The sequence below is a fragment of the Lycorma delicatula genome, chromosome 1 (genome assembly GCF_047948215.1).
Source record: "Lycorma delicatula isolate Av1 chromosome 1, ASM4794821v1, whole genome shotgun sequence".
Lineage (NCBI taxonomy): Eukaryota > Metazoa > Arthropoda > Insecta > Hemiptera > Fulgoridae > Lycorma > Lycorma delicatula.
This window is the reverse complement of record NC_134455.1, coordinates 3564612-3579728: the sequence shown is the minus strand read 5'-3', so window position 1 is coordinate 3579728 and position 15117 is coordinate 3564612. Positions and strand designations below refer to the sequence as shown.

At 34.3% G+C, this 15117-nt stretch overlaps 1 protein-coding gene across 1 annotated transcript in view; it reads left to right on the top strand.

The window, feature by feature from the left end:
- Window positions 1-15117, top strand: part of na (sodium leak channel non-selective protein na) — a 231003-nt gene that overhangs the window by 208947 nt on the left and 6939 nt on the right. Inside the window, exon 28 of the mRNA XM_075361924.1 lies at window positions 2642-2764. Within this exon, the coding sequence (XP_075218039.1) occupies window positions 2642-2764 (123 nt within the window). The remainder of the gene's footprint in view (window positions 1-2641; window positions 2765-15117) is intronic.

Sequence of the window (15117 nt, the reverse complement as noted above, 5' to 3'; positions counted from 1 at the left end):
TGATCAACAATCCCAGATGCATTTAATTCAGTTCAGTACTAATTCATTATTCATTCATCCCTTTTCTTGGGCTTATATGAAAATATCTGCTGAAAAGTTTTTACTTTTTGGTAGAGACTTTCTTTTAAAAATTGTATGCTGGGGGGTGTCCAAAATTGCATACTGTATTTTCTTTCGTTCCAAAAGTATTCTTAACAGTTTTGTTTTTCGTAACCAACAGTTTATGTCTACACTGTTTGCATCTTCTACACTTTCAGTTATTGTTGTTGATGGTATTTCAAAAGTCACCGGTGTTGGATCACATTCTTAATTTGATTTAGGAAATAATTGTTCTTTTTGCATAAATTTATAATATATCTTTGAAATTCTGTCATTTGTTTTCGTATGTTTCTGGTATCTGCTGTGCTATTATCATCCTTCTTCAAACAAAGAAACTGTGTCAGCAAAGAAATTGGTATACCCAGTTAAGACTCAAATCCATCCGTACTGATATTTATCCATCTGCGATTCCAGGGCTTTCATCCAACGCATGTCTGTAGAAATCATGAATCTAAACTGTGGTACATACTTTATAAGCATTGCAAATTTTTCTTCTATTTTTTTATATTTCATTTTTTCCACCAAAATGATCTGTTATTTTTACTGGCTCTGAAACATTTTTGTTCTTTCTTTCATCACTCACAAACTTAGTGCTTTACTGTATCAAATTTTCTGCCTGTTGCACAATTTCCATGCTCCTTTACGTAAATTTTCTGCAGCAGTGAATGAAAGCAGTCTCTTTTTTCAGTTATTCTATATTTTTGCTGTACGTGAAACTTTTATATACTGAACAGTTGTCACAGTGAAAACTAAACATAAAATGACTACAAAGTAATCAATAAAAATATACTTGGATGAAATAAAAATAGGCTGTGAGTGAGAAAAATACAAAGGACAGCTTCCGGTGACTTTGATGTCATGTTGTAGATAAGAGTCTTTTCTAATACTGATAATTACTCATAGCCAAGTTTTCTGTTTTATCTAAATGATTTTATTTCACTGGTTGTAGGTTCATAGACAAAATGAAACAGTTTGTATTACAATTCTGTAGGGATTTATTAACATACATATATAATCTGTGACGTGTCACCTACCGTCCTTTAGGACCTGAGGTATTATGAGACAACAGAAATCAAATAAATAAGTTTATCAATATTTTCAACCACATTAGACATGTCGTTCAAATTTGGCATATCAAGTGATAAGGATTTATTTTATTAAGAATGGTAATTTATTTTGTTTGAAAATGACAGAACAAAGGATTTGCATTAAATTTTATGGTAAAAATGGAATAAAGTGCAATCGAGTAGTGAAGATTTTAGAGAAGGCTTTTGGTGAGGATGATACTAAGTATTTATGATGTTGACACTAAGGATTTATGAGTAATACAATAAATTTTCAAGAAAGTCATGTCTCAAGGCCTTAGGTTGAAAAAAACAGAAAAGTTAGACATTCTAACACGTCTACAACCTATTTTACCAAGATAAATAATACATTCTGATCAATAATCACTATTAGAGAAGTTGCTGAAGTGGTGGGATTCTCTTATGGTTCATATAAAACCGTTTTGACTGACATTTTGGATATGAAACTAGTAGCAGCATAATTTGTTTCAAAACTGTTAAATTTTCAACAAAAAAGCATCATAGAACAATTTTTAGCTGAAGATTCAGAATTCAAACATGTCATTACAGCTGATAGAATGTGGGTCATCTGTTATGACACTGAAATAAAGGTCTAATAGAAATTTTCTTAAGAACCGTGGCCGAAAAAAAGCTTGCCAAAGTTTGATAAAATGTTAAGGTTCTCCGTACTTTTTTTTTCTATTACAGTGGCGTCATCCATTATGAATTCTTACCATAAGGTTATACAGTGAACCATAAGGTTATAGCAGTTTTACACCATTTACTATATAAATGGCAATCTGAAGAAAACACAGCTAATGTGAGCAAACAATATTTGGATTTTGCGCCACAATAGCATTTCGGCTCATACTTGATTAATAATTCATGATTATTTAGTCAAAATCAACATCCTAATGATACTGCAGGCTTCATATTTTCCAGACATGACATCCTGTAACTTGTTCATGTTCCCATTGATGTGAGAACATTGAAGGAACAACAATTTGGATGATATGTGAAATAAAGAAAAATTTGCTAAAAAAAGTGAACTTAGGCTACACCTGAGAAATCACTTTCTAATAATTTTTTGAGGGAAGAATGGAAGAAACGCTGGCATATGTGTTCACATCTGTAGATACATTTGTTGATAAAAATGTTATTAATTTTGTGTTTATATGTGCAGATGTTTTGTGACATTTTAATTTACAGGCTGAGATATGTAGGTGCAAAATTTCTAATGTGTGAAAGTGTGTAAGTAATTGTACTTTATGCTGACATGTTACCTAGCATTTTGATGTGCCCATTGTTTACTGTTATGTTATAAAATAAATAATCTCTAATGCAGTTGTAAAGTTGTATTATGGTGATAGGTTTAAATATACGTATAAACTGATCTGGTGGGTAAATTTATGTTTAATTTTTAAATTGTATATGAGATTATTATTGTACAATTTTTTTTATTTCTTCTCTATTTTTAGAAACAACAGAACAGTCTGATAGCAGGTTTAAGGGCAACAAATGAAATGTTAACATTACAAGATCATACAGAAGAAAAAGCTAAAGAGACAACTGTTGATCGTGAAAGTGAAGTAGATAATAAGGTAAGTTAATTGCTCATTAATTTCTGAATTACTATTTATAGATACTGCTCCAAAACTTCTTATTCCAAAATTTAAATTATTAATTAGTGTTTTTTTTCTTATTTGAACTTTTGGTTCTTATGAACTGTCATGCTATGAACTTATCTGATATGCTACATTTTAGCATGTCCAACATTCATTGACACTGATTTTTTATGATTTCACTTTATGTAAGAAAGTGGTAAAAATAAAATGATGTAGTTTAATATATTTTATGAAGCAGCTACAGTAATACCAATAAAATTATAATCGATCTTTTATATATTTGGCAACCAAGTATCCTAAAACCCTGAAAGGTAATGTACCTCCATAGATTTTTTTTGAAATTGTTAACCAATACAGCTAAAATCTGATTATGCTGAAAATGTGAGAAGGAAAACTGGGAATTTCATCTACAAACAACAAAGATCTTCATCTTAAAATCATGAGATATATTAATTCAGTCAATATCCAACATTCCTAAAAATGTATAAGGTTTTCCTAAACTTTTATTAGCTACAAATTATCTATGAGCATTATTATAAATAAAAAATATTAGCAAAAAAATATGATTATGACTTTCAGAGGAAAATACCCTGTAATATCAAAAACAGAATTTGATATTAAATTTGGTAACAACGATATTTTAAATGTTCAAGGAAAAGTACATTTAAAATCTTAACAAAGATGTGCCAGTTTTTTTAAATCGGTTTTGACATATTTGTTGAATAATTCAACAAAGAAAAGAATAAGTCCTAAAGAAACGATCCTGTAACTTCAGAGTGAGGTGTGGATGCATTTTTAGAGAGAATAGAGCAGAATTAAAATGCCAGAATGATATTGCTACAAACTGTGAAAAAATTGTCCATTTTCAAGTAAAGATAAACATTTGTTTTCAAGTGTAGTTAATATTCATAAAGGATTGAATTTATGTTCATCTTAGAAATACAAGGGTTTTTATTGCTAGTTTAGTATGAGGTCTAAATAAAGTAGCACCATCCCACATACTCTGTTAGCATTCTGCCTAATTTATTTTAAATAGTAAATTAATATTTTAATGTACATAAAAATTTTATATAATTCATATATATATATATATATATAATTATATATATTTATTGTAGATTGCATACTTAAGTAGCACTGAACTCTTTTATTATATGAATAAAAACTACTATTTTTCTAATTATAGAGTTATCAGACATTCCCAAGTTATTGATGATTTCAGGACAGGTCTGATTTAAAAGGTCTGACTCCCCCGACGGAGAGTCTTAGGCTTTGGGGATTGGCGTCCCCACAGCCCTAGCCTCTGCAGCTTTTCTTCCCATTATAGAACACTATAATGAGCTGCAGAACACTTAACATTATACACATATACTACACCAAGAACACTACACAAATTACAACATATACCCTTACACAACTCCACAACATCCTACACTGTTTCTTTTTACATTTACATTTGGTGGTGTTGTGACATCTTATGAAACACAACCATAACCCAAGGTAGAAGAAACTATCGTGCCAATTGGTGGATGGCTGTGTGTAGTGAGTCTCGAACGATGCCCTCTGACCACCAGGGTGAACCCAGTTGTATTTAGCTCTAGCTCCAGTAAATGTGCATTCTGCTGGAATGGTCCATTATATCACCAGTACTCATAGGGCCAAAATTTCAAGTCCTCAAGCAAACTCCATGATGGTTGGTGGCCAGTCTGAAAAAAAACCACCTCAAATAGTCTAGTGAAAAGATCTTGCTCAGCATTGTCTGACAAGGATAAAAGTTCAGACCATAACATTAATCTAAATGATGAGAAATCAAATCTGCAATATAAGAACATCAGATTTGTAGTTCTTTGAAATAATCAGGAAGGTGGCTTCCTTCATAAGGTCTCACGTTTCCTAATAAACAAAGTTGTAATGGGTTCAAGTGGTTCCCCAAAGAAGTTAAGAAGTTACTAGACGGATGATCGATTCTGATCGAAAATTTTAATAACGAGCAGAGTTGATGTATCTTATGTCTTCATAGTATGGATAATATAAACATAAGTGCAGAATGCCACGAAACCCTAAATATGAGTCAGGGAGTAATTTTTTGCAGATACTGAAAGAGCTGATGAGCTTCGTCCCCAAGATGTAGAAGTAAAGCATATAATAAAAAGGCACAACGGAATGGAAGAACGAACACCATCTCTTAAACTGACTTAACCTTCCAGTCCCACTGGAAAAAACAAAAATTTGTTATCTTTCAGTTCGAGTACGACTTTTCATTCCTAACCCTCAATGATGTTTTAAATGCCAAGGGTGTGGTCACACTACAACATTTTGCTCGAAAACAGAGATCTGTGCTTGATGTGCTAAGGAAGGCCACAATGATACTAACTGCCACGAAGATGAAGAAAAATGTACAAGTTGCAGTGGTTTACATACAGCCCACTCCTGAGATTACCCAACTTTTAAGGAAAAAAATACTTTTTTTTTATCTTTTCCAGTGGCACACAGAGAATATAAAAAGACAATTAACTCAAGGAGCCTGGTTAAACCAGATGTATCTTTTGCCACCGCTACATCAAAATAAGCTCCTACAAATTAGATAATCAGCTGTGCGGATCCTGCAATGTGCTAAAAAAACTTACAGCCACTATTTCAGAGCTGACAAAGATGAACAAAAAGTCATTTCGTTGGTAGTTAGTGAATCCAACAGTGGAATCCCTCTGAAAGTACCTGTCCCCAAAGTTTTACCTGTACGGGTAGGAGTAATCACAGCTGGCAGTAAGCCATCTAATAAGCTCCTTATTAAGGGAACACACATAATCACCCCCCTCTGGGATGTCATCTGTGGCATCTCATTCTACCAAATCTCCTCCTCCATCACCTTGTCTGCTGGAGAATATGGTTGAAGAACCGCCCGACCCCAGGGCATTAGAATTTTTTTAAATCAAAAATACGAAAACTGGATCACATATAACTTTTATTTTTTTTCCTGAAATTCTTTATCTGTAACTACTTTTACTTATGAACATTATTCAATGGAACTTTAGAGTTCTTCGGTTCTGCATTGAGGCTATTAGAGTGTTGGCACATGCACATGAACCACTAATCGTGTGCTTCCAAGAAACACATCTTTTACAACAGGATGGAATAACACTCAGAGGCTATTTCAGTGAGAGACACGACTGTCTAGAAGACAGTAGAGAGAGTGGTGGAGTTGCTATTTTCATTAGGAATGAGGTTTCGGCTAAAAGGATTCCACTAGCCACCCTTATTCCTGCAGTTGTAAAGATCTCTATCCCCTTCAAATTGCATATCTCCAATTTGTATCTTTCATCAAACTCTTAGTTCAGTGCCCTAGAAATCTCAAATCTCTTCACACAAATCCAATCACCATCATTAATATTAGGAGTCTTCAATGTCTACCATATTTCCTGGGGCTCATCTTCCTGCTCCTCTCGAGGAAATATGATAAACAGAGTGAGACAAGACTTGGACCTTTGTTTACTGAATGATGGGTCGCACACATTCATTCCTTATCATCTGGTACAATGTCCAACATTGACCTCTCTGTATGCTCACAGAGTTTACTCCCTCGTCTTAATTGGTCTGTTTGTGGTAACTTTCACGGCAGTGATCACAGCCCAATTATTATTACTTTTGGTGTCAACCATGAAGTGAAAAAAAGACCATGGAGATAGATTGTTGTAAAGACAGACTGGAACGGTTATCATAAAGCCTTCCCATCACAGTATGACATTGGCGCAGATATCCTTGTTCAAACTTCCTCTTTTACATCCATGATACTTGAGAATGCTAATAGATATATCCCAAAAATATTGCGTAAATGTTAGACATCCTTCTGTTCCTTGGTGGAATAATGATTGCCAAAGCACTATTAGCAATCGATGGCAGACATTACCTAAATTTAACCACAGGCCTACAACTGAACATCTAAATTTATATTGTAGGGCTACAGTGGTATGTCGTTAAGTATTCTTGGACGCTAAGAGGAAGTCATGGATGAAATATATGAACAGTATCTCACGCACTACTCCCACATCTACTGTGTGGTAAAAGATTCATGCAAATTTTTGGATCACTGAAACAATATACTCTCAGCCTTATTCATGAAGGAGAACTCCTTTCATCATCTTCTGTAGTGGCAACTATCTTTGCAAATTCTTTCCACTCGGTGTCTATCACTTCTTCATGTAATAACTATTTTTCAGAGGTTCAAGATACAGATGGAAGTATTATTGTTAAACATTGGTGATTTGGTCAGTGAATTAAATGATGCCTCATTTGTATACAAAGAACTGTCACACGCTCTTAAAAAACTCATATGACACCTCCCCTGGATCTGACAACATTTATAATGATTTACTCTCTGCACAAGTCTTCCCACCCATCTAGTCAGAACCCTTTGTCATAACAGTATTTAAACCTTTTTCCTGTTTAGCCTCCAGGAATTACTTCAGAGGATGAATGAGGATAATATGTATGAGTGTAAAAACTCAAACTCACAGTCTGAGTTTGACCATTCCTGAGATATGTGGTTAATTGAAACCCAACCACCAAAAAATACCGGTATCCACAATCTAGTATTCAGATCCGATAAAAGCCTTTACTAGGACTTGAATGATGGAACTCTCGACTTCCAAATCAGCTGATTTGGGAAAATGCATTTACCACTAGACCAACTCGGGTTACCAGTACTTAAACCTGGTAAAGACAAAGCAAACCCCTTAAGCTACCACCCTATCTCCTTGACAAGCATTTTATGCAAAGTAATGGAGAGAATGGTGAACCGCAGACTTAAATGGAACTCTGAGAGATATGGCCTTTTATCTCCAGAACAGTGTGGTTTTCGACAAGGACAATCTTCCATTGACCATTTAGTGTCATTGGAAACAGCTATTTAAGATTCTTTCCTATTCCACCAACGCCTCGGCGCTATCCTCTTTGATATCAGAAAGCCGTACAACGCAGCCTGGCGACGTGATATTCTAAACACTCAAAGAATGTGGAGTCAAGGGCAATATACTTGCTTTATTAGGAGTTTTTTAGATCACCATCGTGTTCTTGTTGGAGATTCTCTCTCGGGTAGCATCATCTTGGAGAATGGAGTACATCAAGGTAATGTATTAAGCGACACCTTACCTTCTGTAGCCATCAATGGTATTACTAAATGTGTACAGCCACCTGTTTCTTGTTCTTTATTTGTTGATAATTTTGCTATATATATATTGCATCCCATTCAACAGCTACAGGAGAGAGACTACTACATAACATTATATCTCACCTTGAAGCATGGTCCAGGGTTACCAGCTTCACCTTCTCACTTGAGAAAACAAAATGCATAGTCTTTTCTTGGCTGCAAAACCCTTCCATTCTGCAAGTTTTTCTCAACGGAGAGCAAATCACTCCTGACATCAAGTTTTAGGTTTATTTTTTGATAGCTGCCTTATGTGAGTCAAACACATCAAAGAGTTAAAAACAAAATGTTCAAACTTTTAGATATGTTACAAGTTCTTAGCAACACCAATTGGGGAGCCGATTGGTCATGTATGATACATTTTTACTACTCCTTACATTATGGTTTAGTCACCTACTCTTCAGTGCATCATACCGTGCTTAAAATGCTGGATGCTGTCTGTACATAATGCTTTCCTTCAGCTTGCTACAGGTGTCTTTAGATGAAGTACTGTCGCAAGTTTACATGTTGACTGCGATGAGCCATCACTTTGGGATAAATGGGACCAGCTTTTAGCATCTTATTTTACCCATCTCAAAGGACAGCCAAATCATCTGGATTTTGACTCAGTCTTTAGGAATTCTAATTTAGGAAGATATGAGGGCCATCCATGTTGTACTGCACCTCTAGGTGTTTGTACCTGATGTCTACTGCATAATATAAATATTGACACACCTTCATTTTTTCTAATAGAGGAATTTTTCTCTTGGAGGATATGGTCACGGATACCTGTGCTCATATCCTTCATGAGGAATAAATCTTACAGATTTTATGTTTGACCTTACAATATACAATAAAGAATCAACATCACCTACTGCGTTCAGCAAATGTTTCACTATATTCTCACCAAGATAAACCCAACTTATGGATCGAAACAGAACAATACTGTGATAGAACTTTGTTTGGTCTACCTGGTGTTACGAGTGTGTTTACTGCTGAATGCTGAAAAATAAGGCTCTGAATATCGTTAACCCTAAGTACTGAAATATCCTTATTTGCTGTGACTTGTATAGTGCTCTCCAAACCTTAGAAAATCCTATTGTCATCGAAATCTACAACGCAGTCACTGTTTGGTGTATTTCTACACTGTTTTGACGTAAGCAATTAATTAGTTTTAGTATGGCCACTTGGTGAGGAGATTTGTCTCTCCTCTTCTTTGTATGGCACAAGACAGGCTAGCGAGCGGACATGTCATGTGTGTTCGACCGATAGCCATATCAATTACTGTACTCAAACATGTAGGCATTCACATTATATTGTAATGATTGTAGTTTTATTATTCAGATTGTTTGTGTATTATTTATTCTGTTTTTTTATGAACGTTATGTGTATTCAGTTATGTTCTGAAGTATAGTGCTTTTCAACACCACATTGCTATAAAAATTATTATCCTTCCAACGTATGAATCACCCAAATTACAGTCCACTAAGAAACTTGAATATATTACAAAAATTTTAAAGGAAACATTATGGCCTCTTTTCGGGCCAGATGATTAATTTAGTTTGTTTAAAATCCATCATTGACAGTATTAAAAATGTGGTAACGGTGCTGTAGTATAGACAGTGATATCTTTTGTGACTCGATTAATTGTGTTAAAAGTTAAATTACATCGTGCGTAATTTATTTGCGTGCTTATACATTTTGTTAATGTGCGTGGATTTGATACTATGCATTGCATCATCTTATGCCTTCCTTATCACCATCGCTACCTAGCAGTCGCATACCACATTGTGGAGTCATTAGTGATGTCATGCAGCAGTCTGGATTTATTATGAAGTACATAATATCAGTTTATTTATGACAATCACTATCAGCTTTATTATGTTATCCTTTCATGTTTACTTTTCAACCGTTATCTTATTCAATCAATTCCTTTATTTATTCCTCTTAAAATTGGCGTCATTTTTATTTGTATTATTGTATATGATTTAAATTTGCTCACTGCCAAGGCTAATCGTCATATTATTCTGAGTCAGTTTGTAGTAATTATTATCTATTATTCTTCAACATGATTTTGTTTTTATAAAATTTTATGTTTATTGTCTACATGTTACTAATATATAGTATTAATCTTTGTTATTTCTACATTTGTTTATCATTTTAAGGACAGTTTATGTTAACAATGGAAAAGACAAGAGATAGCCGAACTTGTTAAAAAATGAGGTTTTCACAAGGCTGCCATAACGTGAGCCCAAACGTTCATCACAAGCACTTATGACCCCCAGTGTGTCGTAGTATACACGATGTTAGCACAAGATTACACTTGCTGACTGACGCGTTCAATAAATTTACTCAGTGTCAGTTAATTTTAGAAACGAATGATATTGTTGTTGATCATGCCTCACAAATGGTCGAAGTTGAGAAGCAATATGTTTCCGTTAAATCCACCATGGATAAAATAATTAATTCTCATGATACAAAAAATTTTAAGCTTGCTTAACATGGCTAACCAGTCTCAAATAAATTCAGATCGGTTGATAAACTTGCCCGGTTATTTTGTTACCCATGTTTAATTGAGATTTCATGAAATGGATTCATTTTAGAGATGTTTTTGATGGTTTAATTATAAAAACTCAAGCTCTGTCTAATGTTCAATGTTTACATTATTTAAATTCTTCCTTAAACAATGAAGCTAAAGAACTCATTTCAAACATTCGTATCAGTTCTGATAATTTTTTGGTTGCATGGAAATTGATTAATGATCATTACAGTAACCCCAAATTAATAATTCAAAAACATATTAATAATCTGTTGAATCTTCTTTCTGCTTTGAAGGAATCATCCGCCAATTTACATAAATAATCAATTAATTAATCATGTTAAGAATATTCATGCTATTGCAGCTATAAAGGAAACTGATGTTGCGCTTCACGAATTAAGTCAAATGTTATTGCATCAGGTAGATATGTCTCAAAAAGAGTGTGGGAGCATAAATGTTGTGGAACAACATTTATGCTCCCACTGAGCATAGTTTGAAATTTTTTTTTATTTTTTTTTTTATTTTTTTTTATTTTTTTTTTTTTAAACATTCCATTATTATCAGATCTGTTAGCATTTTTAGAAAATAGATGTCAATCGTTAGATACATTATAATGCAGTGAAGGCAAACAAATAATCTAAAATAATAAACAACCCAAAAACTCGTATGTGACAACTCAAGATACCTGTGTTGTGTGTTCTCAATCTCATTTGTTATCAAAATGTTTGAAATTTTTAAATTTAAATGTGTCTTAAAGGGAGAACTTAATTCATAAAAACAATTTATGTTTTAACTGTTTACTCTAATCACTTTTCTAGTAAATGCAATTCTATGCAAGGATGCCGCAAATGTGGTTTGCATCATAATACTCTAGTTCATAAGGATAAGTTAGATTTAAATAAAACTCAGACTCCTGATAAATCACCTAATGATGTTAATGAAAAACCAAATGCAAACAATTACTGTTCTTTCAAAGGAACAAGCGCTGACATTTTGTTGGCCACAGCTATTGTTCAAGTCCAAGATCACATTGGCCAAATATATAATTGTAGGGCATTGCTTGACAGTGCATCACAATCTAATTTCATCTTAGAAGCTTTAGTTCAAAAACTAAACTAACTAAAAAAGCATAAAAATAATGTGCCCATACGTGGCATAAATGACACTAAATCTCAAATTTCTCATTACGTTACCGTTAATATTAAAGGTATCCGCAGCTCTTACAATAGAACAGTAAATTGCTTAGTTGTACCAAAAATTAGTAACAATATTCCATATGCTAGAATTGAGTCTTCTCAGTGGGGTTTGCCTTCTAATATAACTCTGGCCGATCCAGCATTTAATCTACCTGGAAGAATTGATCTATTAATTGGTGCCGAATTATATTTTAGCTTATTGTTACCAACAGACAAAATTATTAAACCAGGTCACCTTACTCTTCTTAATACTGAGCTTGGATGGATCTTGTTGGGACCCATTCCAACATCCCACTACAGTGCATCATCTAGCACACAAAAAAATTTTCTGCTTTTTGATGGTGAGCTAGAAGACCAAATTCATCGCTTTTGGGAGTTGGAAGAAGTTCAACTACAAGTAAAGACGAAAAACTTTTGCGAAGATCACTTTTGTTGCAGTATGACTAGAGATGAAGGACGCTACATAGTTCATCTTCCATCAAAGGAAAACATTACTTAGCTTGGAAAAACTTTAGAAGGTGCTACAGCTAGATTTCTTCATCTCGAGAAGCGCTTGAGTCAAGATAAACGGCTATGCGAAGAATACATTCGATTTCTGGAAGAATATGAGTCAATGTGGCACTTGGAGTTGGCTGTACCTCCTACGAGACCTGCTTTAGTTTATTACTTACCACACCATTCTGTATTCAAAGAAAGCTCAACAACAAGGGTCCGAGTTGCTTTTGATGCTGCATTTAGATCTTCTTTGGGATTATTGTTAAATGATATGCTGCACACTGGTCCAACAATACAGCAAGACTTATCCTCAATTGTGCTTAGGTTTAGGACACACAAAGTATGTTTCACTGCTGACATTGAGAAGATGTACAGACAAATAAGAGTAAATGATGCTGACTGAATTGCAGAGAATTCTTTGGCGCCGTCATCTAGAAGAACCAATCAAACAGTACAAACTAAAAACTGTAACATATGTTACCTCTCCAGCTCAGTTTTTGGCAGTTAGAAGTGTACATCAATTAATTAAGGATGAAGATCAGGAATTTCCTTTGGGATCGCAAGTTCTATTATGAGATATGAGATTATGAGATCTATTATGTGGATGACTACATATCCGGTGCTGCTACAATTGAAGATGCAATTAAAATTCAAAATGAATTAATTGAATTACTCCATAGGGGAGGATTCCACCTCAGAAAGTGGTGTTCCAATTCACCTAGTTTATTACAAAACGTTCCACAAGGAGACAGAGAAACGCAGCTGCCTTTACAACTTGGTAGTGAAGGTAATGTAAAAACGTTATAAATATTATGGCATCCCACTACTGATAAATTAAAAATTTCTTTTAATATTGTTACAAGACAGAAGTTCACAAAGTGAAACATTCTTTTGTCTATAGCAGCTATATTCGATCCTCTTAGTTTAATTTCTCCAACAATTCTATGTAAAATATTTATACAATGTTATGGCAAGACAGACTGCACTGGGATGAAGAACTCCCGTGTGAAATGCAGGAAGAATGGAAACCCTTGTTTTATAACTTATCAGCTATTACTAATCTACATGTCAACAGATTTGTACTTTTGAGAGGGAGTCCGATTACTGTACAATTGCACGGATTCTGTGATGTCTCTTGAGAAGGCTTATGGTGCCTGTATTTATTTACGTTCCATTGATACAGAGGGCATCATTACTGTGAAATTAATATGTTCTAAGTCCAGAGTAGCAGTGTATGAATGAGTATACATTCAGTGTATAAGTGTGTGTGGTACATCTTACTACCTGTTAGATGTTCTATTTTTCTAAATGTTTTTTTCTCCTTAGGTATCTTGTAGTGGTTCGGTATGGATGATGTTTGCTAGTAGAGACCGAATATGTTTGTGGGCAAGACCCTCCTTCTGAAGTAATGCTTTATTAGCAGTTTCCCAGGAAGTGAGGTCACCAGGGGGTGGAGGTTTAGTCGGTAATGTGGAGGAATACATATGCATTTTCTGTAACAGCTTGCAGAACCTGTTAGCGAGTTCGACACTGCTTCGGCGTCTGTAAATGGGGTTCCTCCACCTCAAAAAAAAAGAAGAGTAGCCCCTCTTAAGAAGGTCTCATTGCTGCGTTTAGAACTCTGTAGCACTGTTGTTTTAGCTCATCTGTTTCACAAGGTTTATTCAACCCTCTATATTAAAATCAATGAAGTATATCTTTGGTGGATTGAGCAATTATTTTATTATGGATTTGATGTAGAGGACATCATTACTGTGAAATTAATATGTTCTAAGTCCAGAGTAGCAGTGTATGAATGAGTATACATACACAGTATATAAGTATACAGGCCCTTCATCATGCTGGAAAACCTTCATAGCCAATATGGTTGCGGAAATTCAAAAAAATTCTCAAAATGCTATTTGGCATCATGTTTCATCATCAGATAATCCTATAGATCTCTTAACTCATAGTGAAGTTCCTACTCAACTGAAGGACAACAGACTGGTGAAATGGCCTGGACTGGCTTTATGTTGACCCTCTTCCTCTTAGTCAAGAATATTCAGCAGATTTGTCAAGGGATTTTCCTGAAAAATGCTCAACTGTGTCCTTAGTTGTAACACAAGAAAATGACGAACATTGTAAATAAATTTTCTTCATTAACCAAATTATTGCAAGCGATTGCTTATGTTTGTAGATTTGTAAAATCTTGTCATAATAAAGTCAAGATCAGTGGTCCATTATCACCTACAGAACTCAACAATGCACTAAGTATAATTATAAACCATGTTCAATATTTACACTTTAATAAGGAGTTAATCTCAAAAAATGAAGTAGATTTTAGAAGTAAACTTAAATATTTTAACCCTTTTATAGACTCTGATGGAATTATTCGAGTAGGAGGGTGATTAAAAAATTTGAATTTGTCATTTAATACAAAATTTCCAATTGTCTTACCTGATAAGAACAAACTGGCTGAACTTATATCCATTAATGAACATATACGGAATCTTCATGTTGGACAAAGATTACTGGCTGCCATTAGGCAAAAGTTTTGGCCTCTTCATGGACAAAGCTTAGTGAGGAGTGTAGTTCATAAGTATACCGTTTGCTTTAAGATGAATCCAACAAATTCAAATCAACAAATGGGAAATCTACCAAGGGAAAGATTCAGACTTATAGACCATTTTTGATTGTCGGAATAGACTATTGTGTACAATTTTACATCAGTCAGAGTTGCAATTGAGCCTTGTTAAAATCGTATGTGTGTGTTTCGTATGTTTTGCCATAAGGGCAATTCACTTAGAGTTTGTCAGTGACTTAACAACCGAAGCATTTGTTGGCACCTTGAAGAGATTTATCGCTTATCATTGAAGGTGTCAACAGATATATTCAGACAATTTTTCAAGCAATTTTGCGCCTACAAAATTGCTTGCAAAGT